Source organism: Maniola hyperantus, chromosome Z (assembly GCF_902806685.2).
Source record: "Maniola hyperantus chromosome Z, iAphHyp1.2, whole genome shotgun sequence".
Taxonomy (NCBI): domain Eukaryota; kingdom Metazoa; phylum Arthropoda; class Insecta; order Lepidoptera; family Nymphalidae; genus Maniola; species Maniola hyperantus.
The window spans coordinates 3,762,440-3,780,368 of NC_048564.1; the positions used below are offsets into that span (position 1 = coordinate 3,762,440).

The 17,929-nt window shown below is 38.1% G+C and overlaps 1 protein-coding gene and 1 non-coding gene across 12 annotated transcripts in view; both read left to right on the forward strand.

Annotated features, from left to right (window-relative positions):
* Positions 1–17,929, forward strand: part of trol (terribly reduced optic lobes) — a 215,248-nt gene that overhangs the window by 56,883 nt on the left and 140,436 nt on the right. For all 11 annotated transcript variants that reach the window (XM_069508851.1, XM_069508852.1, XM_069508854.1 and 8 more), the window contains exons 2-8: positions 5,355–5,475; positions 6,513–6,573; positions 7,009–7,088; positions 8,353–8,515; positions 9,514–9,683; positions 10,138–10,557; positions 11,251–11,364. In XM_069508851.1, the coding sequence (XP_069364952.1) occupies positions 5,355–5,475; positions 6,513–6,573; positions 7,009–7,088; positions 8,353–8,515; positions 9,514–9,683; positions 10,138–10,557; positions 11,251–11,364 (1,129 nt within the window). The remainder of the gene's footprint in view (positions 1–5,354; positions 5,476–6,512; positions 6,574–7,008; positions 7,089–8,352; positions 8,516–9,513; positions 9,684–10,137; positions 10,558–11,250; positions 11,365–17,929) is intronic.
* Positions 5,201–5,273, forward strand: TRNAS-CGA (transfer RNA serine (anticodon CGA)). The gene has a single exon. It is a non-coding gene; the product is annotated as a tRNA-Ser (tRNA).

Consider the following 17,929-nt stretch of genomic DNA (forward strand, 5'->3'; position numbering starts at 1 on the left):
ATTCCCCTTTCCCCTCCAACTAAGCGTAAAGCTTGTGCTAGGAGTAGGTACGACAATAGTGCAACGGGCGGGGTTTGAACCGTCGACCTTTCGGTTTTCAGTCCACTCCTTTACCTGTTGAGCTATTGAGGCTCTAATTTAGTGAAGATCTGATGAACATCTTCGAAGATAGATACTGGAACTCCTCAACGGATAAGAGTAAATTGGTCGCGATCAGTGTAATAGCTTAGTAAACAGTAGATTTTTAACCAGTCATAGCATAATTCCATGGGGCCACTAAAAATTGTGAAATAAATTTTTTTTACAAAAAAAAAAAACCGACTTCGATACACAAAGCTAAAGCTAATTGGCATCGACCCCAAAAAATATTATTATGGAACTATATTAACTCTTGTATACATAATATATTCGGTAATAAATTAAATTATTTTTCAATTTTTAGTGTTTGTGTATCGAAGTCGGTTTTTATTTTTTTTGTAAAAAAAAATTATAATTTTTAATGTAGTCTACGTTGGTTCTATTTTTCTGTAACGAAAACCACATTCACTGTAGGTAAAGGTAAGAAGAAAGGTAAAGAATTTTTAAAAATTCTTCCCAAGCAAAGCCGAGGTGCATCAGCTACTTAGTTTAAATCAAAATAGTTTCTACTCTATTCCATGACTTATTAATGTGCATGATTCGCCGATTATTATTATAGCATCGTTGGCTTGACTGATTTTTAGGGTTCCATACTTCTAAAGGAAAAGGGAACCCTTGTAGGAACACTTGTTAGTGTGTCTGCCAAGAAACCTATAGGGTACTTCTCGTTGACCTAGGACCATGCAGGTAGGTAGGTCTTATAGCACACGTAAGGGAAGCTCTTTAGGGAAGGCCTATGTCCAACAGTGGACATCCACAGGCTGATGATGATGAAGGGGAAAAAGCCAAAAACCGCGAATTTGTGGTTATTAAAAAGATTAAAATGTGTCCATGAACAACTAATTAGTAAGTATTTTCAACTTTCAAAGTAAGATTACTATACCAAGTCGGATATCATAAATTATGGAAGGACTTTACCTGTTTATTCTAAAACAGTTTTTTTTTTTCTAAAGTATAGTTTTTGATTTATCGTACAAAATGTCGAAAAAAATACGACTGTATATACGGAACCCTCGGTGCGCGGGTCTGACTCGCACTTGGCCAGTTTTTTTAAGGAAGCGTACATATTGTGTGTGGCATAATTTGAAACATTTCCGTTGCTAAGCAGAAATATGTTATAGCACAAGCAAAGAACAAAATCCGAAAACCATCAGTAATTTGTTGTTAAATATCACATTTAAAGCGATTACACACTCATATTTGCAGTTAGAGATAATACAAATGTAGCATACGTATTACCAAGGCACCGAACCCTCGGTACGCGAGTCCGACTCATACTTGGCCGGTTTTTTATTTAGGTAGCTCCGTGTTTATATTTTTGTCTGTCGAAGTTTACATTTTTAGGGTTCCGTACCTCAAAAGGAAAAACGGAACCCTTATCGGATCACTTTGTTGTCTGTCTATCTGTCTGTCTGTCTGTCTGTCTGTCTGTCTGTCTGTCTGTCTGTCCGTCTGTCTGTCAAGAAACCTACAGGGTACTTCCCGTTGACTTAGAATCATGAAATTTGGCAGGTAGGTAGGTCTCATAGCAGACATAAGGGGAAAAATCTGAAAACCGTGAATTTAGGGTTAGATCACACAAAACAAATTAAATTGTGGCCATGAACTAATAATTAGTATTTTCAACTTTCGAAGTGAGTGACTATATCAAGTGGGGTATCATATGAAAGGTCTTCACCTGTACATTCTAAAACAGATTTTATTTATTTTTATGCATCATAGTTTTTGAATTATCGTGAAAAATGTCGAAAAAATACGACTGTAGTACGGAACCCTCATTGCGCGAGCTTGACTCGCACTTGGCCGGTTTTTTTTATTTGTATATTTTTTGCTTTATTAAACGGATGGTAGCATGTAGCGTGGGAATTTTGGATGCTTCTGGCAACAACGGTTTAAGTGGGAATTTGTTGAGGAGTATCGAATTCGATTCAAGGGTGCATACGTAACAGTTCATTACAATTTATCGTAGCATCATGTAACTGCAAATATAGGTATAAGGCAGCTGTTATACCTACACATCCGATTTTGCGATATACCTATCCCAAGAAACTTAGGTTCTGATGCGGAACTAAAAAAGAACTAAAAAAATCTTTTCTTCCATTTTTGTTTGGGCGCCAAATTCAAAACTATCAACAATATGAGTTTTTTTCGGTAGGTACATATTATTATTAAATAAAATATATCTATACAAAAATAAAATCTTCATAATACATTTTTATCTAAAAATTAAATAAAAATATTATTTGCAAACACCACAATTTTTGTGCCCAAGTGTCAAATTTTTTGTATGCCTATAAAAAATTCTCATTAATAGCTCGGAGTTTGTAAGTTGGCAGTGATTCACCCCCGTGCCTCGGAGAGCAAGAGATATCTCTTCGGTCATGTTGGATTTCCGCCCCATTCAGCTATGAGAGTGAGGGAATAGAGAGTGCATCTGTGTTTGCGCACATTCTTGTGCACTATACTATCTTAGTTGGCTAATATCTACGGAGATTGGCCGTCGTGGCTAAATTTCGGGCGGGTAGGTACCTACTGCAGTAATAATTTAAAATGCAGCAAGAATCGTCGGCAGGCTGTCGTATCGTATTATATCAATTTTACAGCATGACGTTGTCTCTGCATAAAAAAGACTGCCACAGCTGCTTAAATGCACAAAATTAATGTTTCCCTCAATGTAATATGTCGCAATATCGCATGTTGTTGCTTCAGTGTAAAACAGCCTTTAGGGAGATCCAACGAGCACCAACGAGCTCAGGCAGAAATCCGGACCGTTTCAAAACTTTTCCTGTAGACATCACAACAGACGGACGATATAATGTTTTTAGTTAGCGACTAGACAGAGTAACCTTAAGTTACTAGAACGGATGGGGATCGTGAGGTTATGCCTGGAGTTGTGACTAGAGCACCATGACATCTAGTGCACCATGCTTTATTATTATTAATAATAATAAAGCATGGTGGGCTAGAAACAGAAGGGCTGGCTCATTTTTTGCGCAGCGGATCAGCCTGGCTGTCCAGCGCGGAAATGCAGCCAGTATTCTTGGCACCATTCCACGCGGTCATGATTTATATAGTAATTAGATAAGGCTAGCTTTAAGTTTTATTGTATTAAAAAAAAAAAAAAAAAAAAAAAAAAAAATAATAATGTTATTATTTCAGGCAAATTGTACCCATATTATTACAGAGGTCAAATATAAAATTAAATTAAAATATAGATGCTATGGTAAAAAATCAATATTTGTTTGGTGTACTTATCATACTCTGGTGTGTTTAGTGGCGGTATTCGTGAATCGCTCTTTATATCTTCTAAACACCAAATCAGAAGGCCAAAACTGTCCATCTAAGAAGAATCCCAGTCTGCTGGCAGGTATAGTAACTTTAAACGAATTAAAAGACGCATTGTTCCCTTTTGTCTAAAATATGCTCCAAGATATCATTCACCGTAACCGACTTTTACGCTCGCGATACATAAATTGAGCACTGGGAGTCAGCTACCTGTATTCTGCACTCTGTATCTGAGGTGCCACGCATATTTTTTAATTTACGTTTCTTATTTAGAACAACAGTGAATAAATCAGTCTTATCTTCCGGCGGTAATTCTGTAATTTTACTCGATGCGTCGCTCGTATTAATTGCACTACATAATATGATAAATTCTATGGCTACCATCTGATGGGAAATATAATTTGGCTTTGATAGGCAAGAGGGAGATTCAATAAGGCAGTTCTTTCTGAGACTCGTAACCAACGTTTTGTTTTTGTCGAGTCGTTGTTGGTGCAGCGGCACTAGTTTGTTAATGCGATAGGCGGGGTGATTATGTATCTCGCGACAAGTTTGCGACAGACGTAAATCTCGCGATCATTGCTGTCAAACGACCGGCTAGAGAGAGACAGCAATAGCCACAAAGCAAAATAAGAAGAAAAAGAGAAACAGCAAATGAACTGTCGCATTGCTACTGCTGTCGCGTTGCTGTCGCTACAGCAACGTTTTACCTAATCACCCCGAGGTTATGATAATATGTCAGTTGCTTAGTTACTACCATAATAGCCAAGAAAATTTAAGTCGCCAAGTGTGTGATACTTGCATTACTCTGTGTGCGCACGGCCATGCCTTTGTCGCATACCAGTCAAAGAGAAAGATGGTTGAGTAGGTGAAAAGTATATTTGACTTCGGATCATGTAAGAAGGTCAAACGGCTTGTTCCGAGAGGGAGGGCTATAATCGAAATCGTTACTTGGGCGGGGCGGGACGTGCGCAGACCAATCCCAATAAGTAGGTACCTATTCTTGGAGACATCCCAAAACCTCCTTCTAATTGTATATACTTAGCACATTATCTATTTTTGTATACAGTGGTGATATAATAGCGTTATCAAAAGCAAGAAAGGAAAAGCATGAAAAATTGGTGTGAAAAGAAAGGCATCTCTTCAATAATCAAAAAAACCGACCAAGTGCGAGTCAGACTCGCGCACTGAGGGTTCCGTACTGCAGTCGTATTTTTTCGACTTTTTGCACGATAAATCAAAAACTATTATGCATAAAAATAAATATAAATCTGTTTTACAATGCACAAGTGAAGCCCTTTCATATGATACACCACTTGATATTATAGTTATCTTACTTCGAAAGTTGAAAATAGCAATATTTGTTTATGACCACAATTTAATTTTTTTTTGTGTGATGTAACCACAAATTCACGGTTCCCAGAATGTCTGCTATAAGACCAACCTATCTGTCAAATGTCATGATTCTAGGTCAACGGGAAGTACCCTGTAGGTTTCTTGACAGACAGACAAACAGACAACAAAGTGATCCTATAAGGGTTCCGTTTTTCCTTTTGAGGTACGGAACCCTAAAAATGTTTAATAAATTAATTATTACTAACTGATGGCCATGATTTCATCCACGTGGATTTGTGTTTTAAAAATTAAGTGGGACTGGATTTTCTGGGATTAAAGTAGCCAATGCCACTATGGAGAGTGGGCTTTAACTAAAAGCTCACTAGATTAATATTATATTGAAATAAAATTTTAACTCTTAGAAGTAAGGTAAGGTTAGGTAAGCGAAACCGTGGCCGAGTTGGTCAAGGCATCAGGCTCGAACCCAGAAGATGCTGGTTCGATTCCTGCCGGTTACGCAATTTTTGATATGTATTTAAAATTATTAGAAGTAAGGATTATTTTTCCTATATTTACATGATTATTTCTTTCATTTCCAGGCTTCTGCAGCCGAGGACCTCTACTTGGAGGGTGAGGATGAAGCAAACGAGTTCCTCGAAGTGGACCGAGACACGGGGATCGGTAGCCAATTGCGAAGACTCAAACGAGACTGGCCCTGGAGTGAGTTCAAAGTTATTAAATAAATATAATGCCTACCACGAATCGCAGGGAGCCACTGGATTCAGGCCTGGTGGCCTGTGAAAGTCCCTACAAGAGACCTATGTCCAGCTGTGGACATCTATCAGTTGATAATGATGATGATAATATGTCTACTGATATGATTATAGATATAGGCCATTATGACCCGAGCAATAAATTTTGATGTGTTGTAGAAGCTGAAAGTTCGAGAAATTTGAACAAAAAGAAACTGTGGCAACTTTAAATATTAAAATAGTTGACCTTCAAATGATTTAATTTACCAATGACTATAGGAAAGTGAGACCCGTGCTCTGTAGTGAGCCAGCGATGGGTTTATCATGATGATGATAGGAAAGTACTGTTGAAGGCAGGATAGAAGTAGATAGACAGGAGATATCCAGGTCACCTAGAAAGCAACTGGTTTAAGGGATAAACAGGGCTACCCAATATTCAGAAAACTGTATTGGGCAGACTTTGTATGATGATCACCCAATTTCACTTAGAAGATGGCACGCTATCATGATGCTGAATGAATTAGGTGAAAAAAAATAGAGTTTCTGGAATTTGTGGTCGACCAGTAGTTTGAATGTTTGAACTCGAGAGTTTAAACTGTCAAACTACTGGTTGACCACAAATTCTCCCCTAAAAGGGATTTTGTTATATTTATTGGGAAATAAATAGCTTATTATAATTATTAAAAGGGAGTTGTGGCATTAGGCTGTTCATCATCATCATCAACAACAACAAGCCTTAGCCGGCTAACTACTGAGCACGAGTATCCTTACCGAATAACGAGGACGGACGGACGGATGGACAGACATACGGACATGGCAAAACTATAAGGGTTCCTTGTTTACTACGGAACCCTACAAAGGTTTTGGCCATTTTCGAGCACGCTAGCCAAGTGCGGATCGGCTGATATTAGGCTGTTGCTTGATACTAATACCATGTATGTATATTAGATACGACAAACGCCAACTATGTTGCAAAATACTAATTCAACTTTTTAATAATTTCAGATTTGTTCTCACCATCATCGCCAGACCCTGAGGAAACTGCCACAGAAGACGACGAACAAACGTAAGTTAAATATTACATTATACTTGATATAATTCGGTTAGCGAATTATGTTCGCCCCAACGTGTGCTCGGCTATAGCAACCATCTCAACGGAGACTACAGCATACAACGCAAGAGATATCAAAAAAATCAAAATCAAAATTTATTCAGGTATATTAATTCATGTAGGACAACTAGAGTCTATTTTGTTACTTTTACGACTCTACCATTGGTTCGGAAAGAAATTTCTACTGAGAAGAGCTGATAAAAACTCTTTTCAAATCATAAAAAGTTATAATATGTAACAATATAACCTATTGTAATAAAAATATACCCATTGTACCTATTGTATACTTCTATGCATATTGTTATAAAAATAAAAATAGAAACAGTTCCAAAAACTTGCGGTACAAAATTATTTTTTGATTTATCAAACAATTTTTTTTTGTGTTTGCAGCGGAGACGATGACAATCTCGACAACGACATCAACGGCGGATCGGGCGCTGTGGAGCCAGAATTGGAGCCCGAAAAAGAAAGTAAGTTGGCAAAAATTTACATAAGTATTTAATAAATTATTTTCGATGTCAAGATAGTCCTTGAATACGACTGCGATCTCGACTCAGTTTAAGATGGAAATGGGATAACTTAGGGTATGGCAGTTTCTTTAAACCCATATCCCTAAAAGGGTTTTACGTGTCGTGATAGGTACCTAGGTATATTTCCGCAAATTGCTAATGCGCGTATCCGCCATTTTATTGACGTCAGCACTAGACTAAAGTTTCGAGCTGATGGTATATTTTTCAATATATTCATTTCTGCTAACTTCAAAATGACGTCATTTCGATGTTAATATTATCTTTATCTAAATATATAAAAGGATTGACTGACTGACTGATCTATCAACGCACATAGATAACCCTGTCGCAGTGCTAAGCGCTGTCTTTAGAGGTCTTGTAAGTGGAAGTTTCCTGATACGATATCCGGTACAGACAATTTGGGAATTATATTTCACTAGCTTATGCTCGCGACTTCGTCCGCGTTGACTACACAAATTTCGAACCCCTATTTCATCCCTTTAGGGGTTGAATTTTCAAAAATTCTCTCTTAGCGGATGCCTACGTCATAATAGCTATCTGCATGCCAAATTTTAGCCCGATCCGTCCAGTAGTTTGAGCTGTGCGTTGATAGACGAGTCAGTCAGTCAGTCAGTCAGTCACCTTTTCCTTTTATATATTTAAGATAGAAGATAATATGTTTGTCGGTGACATCACCCAGACTGGGCCAGTCTGGGTGTACAGCTCAGTTGCCCTATATTGTCAAAGAGCTATGAATCAGCGTAGGTGTATCATATAGGTACCTACGCCAATGCGTATACAGGGCACAACTCGGCCACACATATCAAATTACTAGGCGGAAAAGATAAGTATATGCAAGTGATTACATTTTCTTATATATATCACTACCCATAACTATAAATGCGAAAGTGTGTTGATTTGTCCTTCAATCTCATCGCAACGGAGCAACGGATTAACATGATTTTTTGTATGGACCAGTTAAAGACTTGGACAGGGACATTAAAGATACTTTTTATTCCAGAAAATCAAAGAGTTCCCACGATATTTTTAAAAACCTAAATCCACGCGAAGATAGGATGAATTTTTATAAATCCTTTTTTAATATAAACCTATTTTAAATAATACGAATTCCTGTGCAAAACATGCAAGATCCACCAGTTTAAGCAGTACGTTGTTAGTCAGTCAGTTGATTTTTTTTATTAAGTAGAATAATTTGTAATTTCAGAGACACTTCGGGTGACCTTCGTAGTTATGGAGCCATATCACGTGCAGTATTCCAACAGAGATTCACTAAAGTTCCAGAACTTCTCCAAATCGCTCGCTGATGCTGTGAACACAGTGTTCAGAGACCTTCCTGGAACCCATCGGGCAAGCCTAGTAAGGATACAGTAAGTAGAAGACCTTTTTTCTCTTAACGAGAGCTGCAAAACCATTGGGTTTGCTTGCGATGGCGTATGACGTTATTTGCGAAAATATCACTTGCCTTAACAGAAATAGGAAAATGTCGTAGGGAAACCTGCATGCCTGAGAGTTCTCTATAATGTATGTTCTCAAAGGTATGTGAAGTCAGGCTAGCGGACAAACCCTTTGCATTCTGAGAAGACATTCGTGCTCAGTAGTTAGCCGGCGATAGGTGGATAAGTCTGTAACTAGAGAGGGTTACTTTTGGTCTAGTTGCATATTTCAATCAAGCACACTGGTGAAGCAACGTTGACCAAAGTCAGTTACCACCCAGGGCAACCTGCTTTGGTGGTCAAAAACCTTAATTATATTTATGCGTTTTATCAAGATTGATACAGTGCATTCATCAGCAAAATAAACAAACAGAAAGTTTCATAAAGAATGTTCCACATAGGTTGGTTATCCTGACGCCACCAACTTGAGCGTTTAAGTTAAAAAGCCCCAAACAAGTTAAAAGCTGTGATAGCCTAGTGGTTAGGACGTCCACCTTCTAATCGGAGGTCGGGAGTTCGATCCCGGGTACGTACTTCTAACTTTTCGGAGTTATGTCCATTTTAAGTTATTAAATATCACTTGCTTTAACGATAAAGAAAACATCGCGAGGAAACCTGCATGTCGAGAGTTCTCCATAATGTTGAGAACATTATGGGGGTATACAAGGAGTGTGAAGTCTACCAATCCGCACATGGTCAGCATGGTAGACTATGGGCAAACCCTTCTCACTCTGAGACCCGTGCTCTGCAGTGAGCCGGCGATGAGTTGATCATGATGACGATAAAACAAGTGATTGGATATTATGTATCACGTATGGCATAAGTCACAACTGGAAAAAAGCTCCCAGTTTTTCCTAGTACAAACACAAGAGCATACGGTGCTTATTTTCAGTTCAGAGAATTTATAGCTTATTAAATATGTTTGTTTCCAGATCGCGACCTGCAGATGAATTCTCCTGTAAAGTAACGTTGGACATTGTCGTTACTGGAGATGATACGGATAGAGTCTCCGAAACATTGCACGACTACATCAGGAACAAGAGGATGCTTGGCAACATAGCTGTCAATGACGTGGACTATAGTGCCACGGTCATTGATTCAGGTTTGTGTTTTTGCTGGTTGTTATTGGATAGGTTGGGCATCCCCAACCAGTCGTATATTCCTTTGACGATTAGAAATATTTATTTGAACAAAAACTTTTTATGGTTTTTCTTTCTTTTCTGTGATTTGTGTGGACTCTCAAAATGAAAGATAGTAAGAGGATGATAGTTAAGGGAACATTTACAATACAAACAAATATTGAAGAGCCAATGTAGATGAAAGTTATACGCCCAAATTACGATCAAAATCAATCCTAATTCGTAGGAGTCATAAATCAAAATTCAGTACTTATTTGTTGTTTTATGTACCTTTCCTTGTCTTATTATAATTTTTAAAGGCAGGTTTATAATTTCATTTTATTTTGAAACTTTTGCCCGTGTATATTTTATTTTATTTTTGTGTATTTTAGTTCATTTTTATTTATTATTTTATGTTCGTATTTATTGTTTGAATAGGATATGTGGACAATGAAGCAATAGATCAAACTGAAGATCAGTACAATGAATCGGAGAGAGGTGATTCGTATCCCGAAACAACTTCATTACCCGATTTATTAGAACCCGATGATGAAAACATTTTCGGGGAAAGACCCATTGGAGTAGACGTAAGTGAAACAACTGAGGAAGTTACGCCCAATGAAGGTGGAAGCGACTATGGAAGACCAACTGAGAGCAGACCCTATGAAGGTAGAACTGACAGACCCACTGAAGGAAGACCTAATGAAGGAAATGTCTATGGGAGCCCTGATTATGGCCGGCCTACCGAAAGAAGGCCTGACGGAAGAAGAAATGACTATGATAGATGGACACCAGATAACAGAGGTTCGGGAGGATACGTACCTTATACCGAAACACCAGAAGGATGGCAAAACAACAGTGAGAATTCTTTTTATTTATATGTTGGCAGGTTTCTAAACTGTCGTTATAATTTTTTTTTTTCTAAATACTTAATTACTAATTATATCGATGCTGTTAGTTATTTTTATTTGACGCTAATCTCATATAGGCATCTTGCCTTTGTGACATATTTACGATAGTGGGTGCTAATATTCCTAATATTTGAATAGGTGAATCAAAAGATCTTTACTTCTCTTGTTGCCTTGGAGAACGCGCAGCGCAAAAAATATACCTTGATTCTGCAACCGATAGCGTAGGTATAGTTTATTATTTTGTCACAAGCGGATTTTACAACAGAGATAAAATACAGTTTTCATTTCTCATGCTCGTAAAGTTCTGCTTTATACTGGCTGTAAACGGCCTAAAATTTCGATAAATAGGTTGAAATATTATATACAAGGTAAGATTGTGGATACCCACAATTTCCTCTCACAAACGATACTACGGCTATTCAATATTGTGTGAACTCCAGGTTTTGACACCTTAGTGCTGATACTGCGTTAGAAATATCCTCTTCGCGACATACCTAACGATCTGGTGATTGTGAATTCATGTTGTGAATATCAAACGAAGGCTGTGAGATAATTGTGAGGATGGAGGATCTACCAAATAAATTGATTTTGTTGATAAAATAAACTATTTTAATAGTAATTTTACTTTTTTTGTTGACAGCTTGTCCAAATGACGCTATGAGTTGCGACGAAACGCGATGCGTGCCGTTGAGTCAGCGATGCGACGACCGACGAGACTGTGATGACGGAGCCGACGAGATGGGCTGTCCTGACAGTAAGTACATTATGTTTCTCAGAGATTTCTATTCTCTAGTAGTAAGCGCTGGGACAGCGGTTGTGCTACACTAAAATGGAGTTTTATTGATATGTTTTGTTTTCGATTGCACACAGAGGCGGATTGAAATAGAAATAGAAATAGTTTTTATTTGCTAGAATGTGGTACAATTTGGTCTTAAATCTATTTTGACCCCTTGACATTACACCAATAACTTGGTGTGCAAATTATTATAGTAACTACATTATCATAGAATAATAAAGTATGAAAATTAAATTAAATGAGAAATTAAGAGATTAAATGTCAAGAGCGCCCTAGGCAAGCACCTCATAGGCAACCGTCTAGCGGGCATATTAAAAATTTAGTATGGCTGCTAAAGGCTGCTGCCACGCAATCTAGCAACGTCCGATGCTCGCGATCATCACGACGAACGCGCGCAATCTGTAAATGTAAATGCGCATTGATCGGTGGTCGTGTCGGTTGTATCTTGTCAACTTCTATTATGAAATCAAACAATGTACAGTTCGATTAGCGAAAGAATGCGATACGTTTTCTCATCATCATCATGATCAACCCAATACCTGCTCACTACAGAGCATGGGTCTCCCTCTCTGAGAGGGGTTTTGGCCATGGTATACCACGCTGGCCATGTGCAGATTGGTAGACTTCACACACCTTTGAGAACATTATGGAGAGCTCTCAGGCATGCAGGTTTCCTCACGATGTTTTCCTTCACCGTTAAAGCAAGTGATATTTAATTACTTAAAACGAACATACCCGGGATCGAATCCCCGACCTCCGATTAGAAGGCGGACGTCCTAACCACTAGGCTACCACAGCTTATGGTTTTCTTATAAGTCAACATAATATTAATGTAGCATAAGCAACTCTCGCTAATCCAACTCTACATAATCGCACGCGCCCCTTCGTAACCTCGCACCCCTAGGCACGTGCCTAGTTTGCCTTAGAATCTGCCTCTGATTGGACACCATTCTCAATGAAATAAATTTTTATTAATTTATTTGGGTGATTTTGGGATAGGTTGCGTCATCAACAGGTTAGTTACCTAATAGTGATCAGAGATCTGATGGATGTAAAACTAAAATAATGTTAATGGTTTTAATTTACAAACTATGAAATTTTATACAATTTGATTTGGCAGAAATCCAAAAAGAACTATTGTTGTTTTCACTTCATCCGCACTCCCCACTGAATGCCAATTTTTTATTTGGAAAGTTTTATTGCACACACCATTGATGTTGGAATCCCCCTAGGGCACACACATACACAGAAGAACAATAATTATACAAGGTAGGTACAGAAGAAACTATGGCTGACGATTTAGTTGACCAGAGTTTTTGTTAATTTGATATAGGTATTGTTTAATAGTCCTTATAGATTTTAGTGATAGTAATACTCTGAGGCATGCAGTGGGTAAGATACCATGGAGATAAGTTCCGGATGCCGAAGTCAGTCTCCAAACCATATTATACTTACTGATTTGATACAATTGGCTGATATGCACTTATTAAGTCATACATTTGGCTTAGTAAATATAATAATATATTAAGTAAGTAGTTTTTAGACAGGGTAAGTTTTTTCGCAAGTGTTTTTCGATATGGAATTTATGGCAGAATACACAAACGTCTCTTTACGCTTAATAAAGGGCATTAGCTAGTCTAATTAATAATAGAGCCTCGATAGCTCAACGGTTAAAGGAGCGGACTGAAAACCAAAAGGTCGCCGGTTCAAATCCCACCCGTTGCACTATTGTCGTACCTACTCCTAGCACAAGCTTTACGCTTAATTGGAGGGAAAAGGGGAATGTTAGTCAGCAATTAACTTGGCTAATATTCTTTAAAAAATACTCATACTCTCTCTCCCACACAGAAACACACACCCACACACACACAGACACACATACACTCACACATACATATGTTGTGAATCACCTACTAGGTATTTTTACTAGTTAATTGACTTTTATAATATTATCATATTATTATATTATTGTAAAGCTTGTTTAAATTATCAAACGTACTGTTATAAATTTATATTTAATACCTATTTAAGTAATCTGTAAAAAATTGTAATCCTATTTGGCCTTATTTTCAGTCTGTTATTATGTTGTACGGGAGCGGTGTGCAGGCTCGACCGTACCAAAGGGGAGATCTCCCACCGAGCGGTTGGTTGTGCTCGGTAGCGCCAGCTGGGCCGACGGTTATGTCTTGAAACTTCTATATATAGTCCAGATTGCAGAAAACTCCGTTAGTGCGATTGCTATCGGCGGTACATTTGTTCGGGACTACGTCATCGATTGAACAGCGCCATCTAGTTTCTATTGTGGCAACCGCCACATCACTCTCCTCTGAGATGAACGCGTAGTGTGAAGCAGTGAAGAGAGGTGGCGTTGTAGCGTGAAGGCGTGTGAAGGAAGGGCAATGGCTGCTAACCATCCAGAGAAGCGGTAGACCAGGACGCTTGTAGCTGGTGATGGAGTGCAGGGCCATTGTGCCCCGAAGCTGTGGCTACATCCGTCTTACAGGCCTCGATGTGCTTGCTGTTGCTGCTTGTAGACTTGGAGTTTTGGAGAAGACGTCGGCTTGCGGTGTGTGATCCAAAGGTGTTGCGGTGTATGCGATCACCCTTGATCACGTTGAGTGCGCAGTGCGGAGTGCGGCGGCGTGCGGTTGATCTTCGATGACGTTGGCTGTTGTAGTGTGCGACCATTCTTGATTTCGTCGGTTGTTGAGGTGTGCGACCGTTCTTGATCACGTCGGGGTCACCAATGTACGGGAGCGGTGTGCAGGCTCGACCGTACCAAAGGGGAGATCTCCCACCGAGCGGTTGGTTGTGCTCGGTAGCGCCAGCTGGGCCGACGTATATAGTCCAGATTGCAGAAAACTCCGTTAGTGCGATTGCTATCGGCGGTACATTTGTTCGGGACTACGTCATCGATTGAACAGCGCCATCTAGTTTCTATTGTGGCAACCGCCACAATGTAAAATTATATGGTATATATATCGCTGTTGATTGCAAAAAACAAATAAAATAAATAAATAAATAAATAGTCTATAACACCTTTTGGAAAGCTATTAAATCCTGATTTATTTCAAATATTTGGTTGATAGAGTTTTGGAGTTAAGATTGTTTTGTAAGAGGTTATTTCTTACCAGAAAAGGAAAATAAAAGTACTTAGGCCGTAGTGCTGACTCTTTCGTACTTTCCAGTGTTTTTTTGGACAGATTATTGCTTTAACTCTTGCTTTGTGAGCCTAAGATTTTATTATTATAGAGGTTGAATTTGTTATAATCGCATCTTCACTATACGCTTGCCCTGTGGCGACCACGTGCAACTATCCACGGAATGCGCTACTGAATGACTTCTTAGGAAAATCATATCAGCAGTGGAACTAAGAAAGAAAAACCACTAGGTAGCTTTATTTCGTTTTACGAAAATTTGTATGAAACCCAAGTTTCAACTATGAAAATTGGTATACGCCAAGTTGTTATCAATTAAGAGTTTCAGACTTTCCTTTTATAGCTACCACTTTTTTAAACCTTTTCCACTTATTTAAATCCATTTTATAATTAATATTAATTCACTATTATAAAACAAAACTACGAATGAAACGGTTGATATAAGATTATAAAAGCATTTGTAGAATCATAATAAACATAATATTATGGTTTGTAAAGCCTTCTTCAAAGGTAAAAAAAAAGTAACCTTATTAAGTCTTTGACAAAAGTTTTATTAGGAAAAACCATATCACTGGATGCAGTTATAGGCTTGTATTATAATCGCCAATAAATAATATGATCTTATAACCGTTTATAAGTTTAACTAACTAGAGCAACTATTCTTTAGTAATTTTACCCTTCCTTTGCTTGCTTCAGCTTTTATAGAGAGCAGAGCTTATAGTAACTAGTAAACGTGATCTTATAAGCGCTTATAAGACGTGTAAGTAACTAGAGTAACTATTCCTCAGTCTGTTTACCCTTGTGCGTAGCTTTTATAGGAGAGCAGAGCTTATAGTAACTAGTAAACGTGATTGTTTAAGCGCTTACAAGTGTATATGACTAGAGTTACTATTTTGCAATCTGTTCACCCTTGTACTTATTTTTCTAGGATAGCAGAGTTTATTGTAACTAGCAAACGTGATCTTATAAGCGCTTATAAGTGTAAGTAACTAGAGTAACTATTCTTTAGTCTATTTACTCGTGTACGTAGCTTTTATAGGAGAGCAGAGGTTATAGTAACTAGTAAACGTGACCTTATAAGTGCTTATAGGGTTAGGTTTAAGGGTGATTGTGCTTACAGTCTAAACACCATCTTACGAGGCACTTAAAGGAGTATACAGTCCTAAAACATACGCATTCTGGGATTATTTCGCTTGTTGGGTACTAATTAGTTCAATGTATGCAATATGTTACCACTGAGTGGCTTGGCTTTATTACATCACTACGCAGACGTTTAGCCTCTGGAACAGTTCACGATCGGCGATTAAGTAACACGAGTATCAATAACGTTTCAAGAATCGGTCACTGCTATTCGAGTGGGATTACCATGAAGGAACTTGATCATAACAATAAAAAGACAATACAATAAAAACTTTCTTAGAAATAAATACCTAGGTATATTTACAGAATTACGTCATCGTTGCATTAAAGGTGATCCAGGGTTTTATCTAAATATATAAAATGATAAGGTAACTGAATCACTGACTGACTGACTGATCTATCAACGCACAGCTCAAACTACTGGACGGATCGGATTATATATTATTTTACATTAGAGCAAGGTGCCACTGCCGCCAGACCTTCCTTATTTTCTGAGAATCAAAATTTATGATTCTAGGTCAACGGAAAGTACCCCGTAGGTTTCTTGACAGACCGACAGACAGAGAGACAACAAAGTGATTCTATAATGGTTCGGTTTTTCACTACCGTTTTAACCCTAAAAATCACCACTCAGACATGTTTGTACGTGCCTTTAGCAAATGATATCTTTAAATTGGCCCGAGGTACAAGCTGGCAAATATGCGAGCTTACATTAAAAATACACAGTAGTACTACTCTATCCCACACAGTTTTGTTTCTCAGAAAATAAGGAATGTCTGGCGGCAGTGGGATCTTGGACCATATTCACCCTCACCACCTGGGTGCCTCATGCACTTCGACCGTCCGTTGTAACTTGTACCAGATCCTTTTTTCCACGCACATGCAAACTGTGGAAGAAAATAACCCTTATACAGTTCGTTGTTTGTCTGTCTGTCGTTTCTGAACTTCCGGTACTTCCCGTTGAATGTTGTATAGAAGCAGGCGTTACTTTGCGGAAGTCCATGATATAAAATAAACCATAAGCTTAATTTGCTGTTTCAGCGGATTATAGCAAATTAAGCTTTTGGTTCATTGTATACTTCCCGTTGACCTAAAAACACGAAATTGTTCAGGTACGTAGGTCATATAGTATAAGTAAATAAAAAATCCGAAAACCGTGAATTTGTGAACAAAAAAAATTAAAATGTGTTCACGAAAAAATAAGTTACTAAATCACATAAATATATATGGCGCAGTCCGTTACGAACGTCGTACAGTGTTCTACATAAAAGTATCAGGTATACCTAGTACGGAACCCTTTGTACACAAAGGATTCCGTACCGTCGTACTTGAGCAGTTTTTTCTCAGTAGTAATAGAAGGGGATCTGAAGATGCTAAATAGGGATTTCGAGCGTCGTGGGAACCTATTGGATTGTGAAGATTAGGTGCTAAAAAGAAAAAAACCGGCCAAGTGCGAGTCAGGCTCGCGCAATGAGGGTTCCGTACTACAGTCGTATTTTTCGACATTTTGCATGATAATTAAAAAACTATGATGCATAAAAATAAATAAAAATCTTAATTTAATTAAAGATGTAACCACAATTCACGGTTTTCAGATTTTTCCCCGAATGTCAGCTATAAGACCTACCTACCTACCAAATTTCATGATTTTAGGTCAACGGGAAGTACCCTGTAGTTTCTTGATAGACCGACAGACAGACAGACAACAAAGTGATCCTATAAGGGTTCCGTTATTCCTTTTGAGGTACGGAACCATAAAAACTGACGATTTGGACGCAACCAAAAGTCATGGCTGATTTTGAAACTTTGTGACTCTCCCATTTCCTTATGTCACGCTCAAATTGTCAAATCAATGAAATGCACATTTTTCTGCTTCTAATTAACTTGCCTTGTCTAAATCTGACGCGCTCGAGTAAATCCCAAAATCCCCTCTTGGGCTCCCCTACCATAAGGACATTATTTCGAATTAGACGTTAAATTCAGTGACTTTTCAAAGCACTTGTAAAAGTTTATTTGAATGAACAACGTTCCTAACAAATGTCAGGGAGTAAAATATAAAACAGTCGTGTGCATTGTGCAACTTTGAAGCGACATATTTTTCCGGAAAGCTGATAATTCACAAAGATGACTAACAATTTGCAGAGCGTTTCTCGAAGTTTCGTTTCAACTCGAACTCAAAGCATATTTTATTAAAAATGGGTACAATGGTGACAATTATTTTTGAT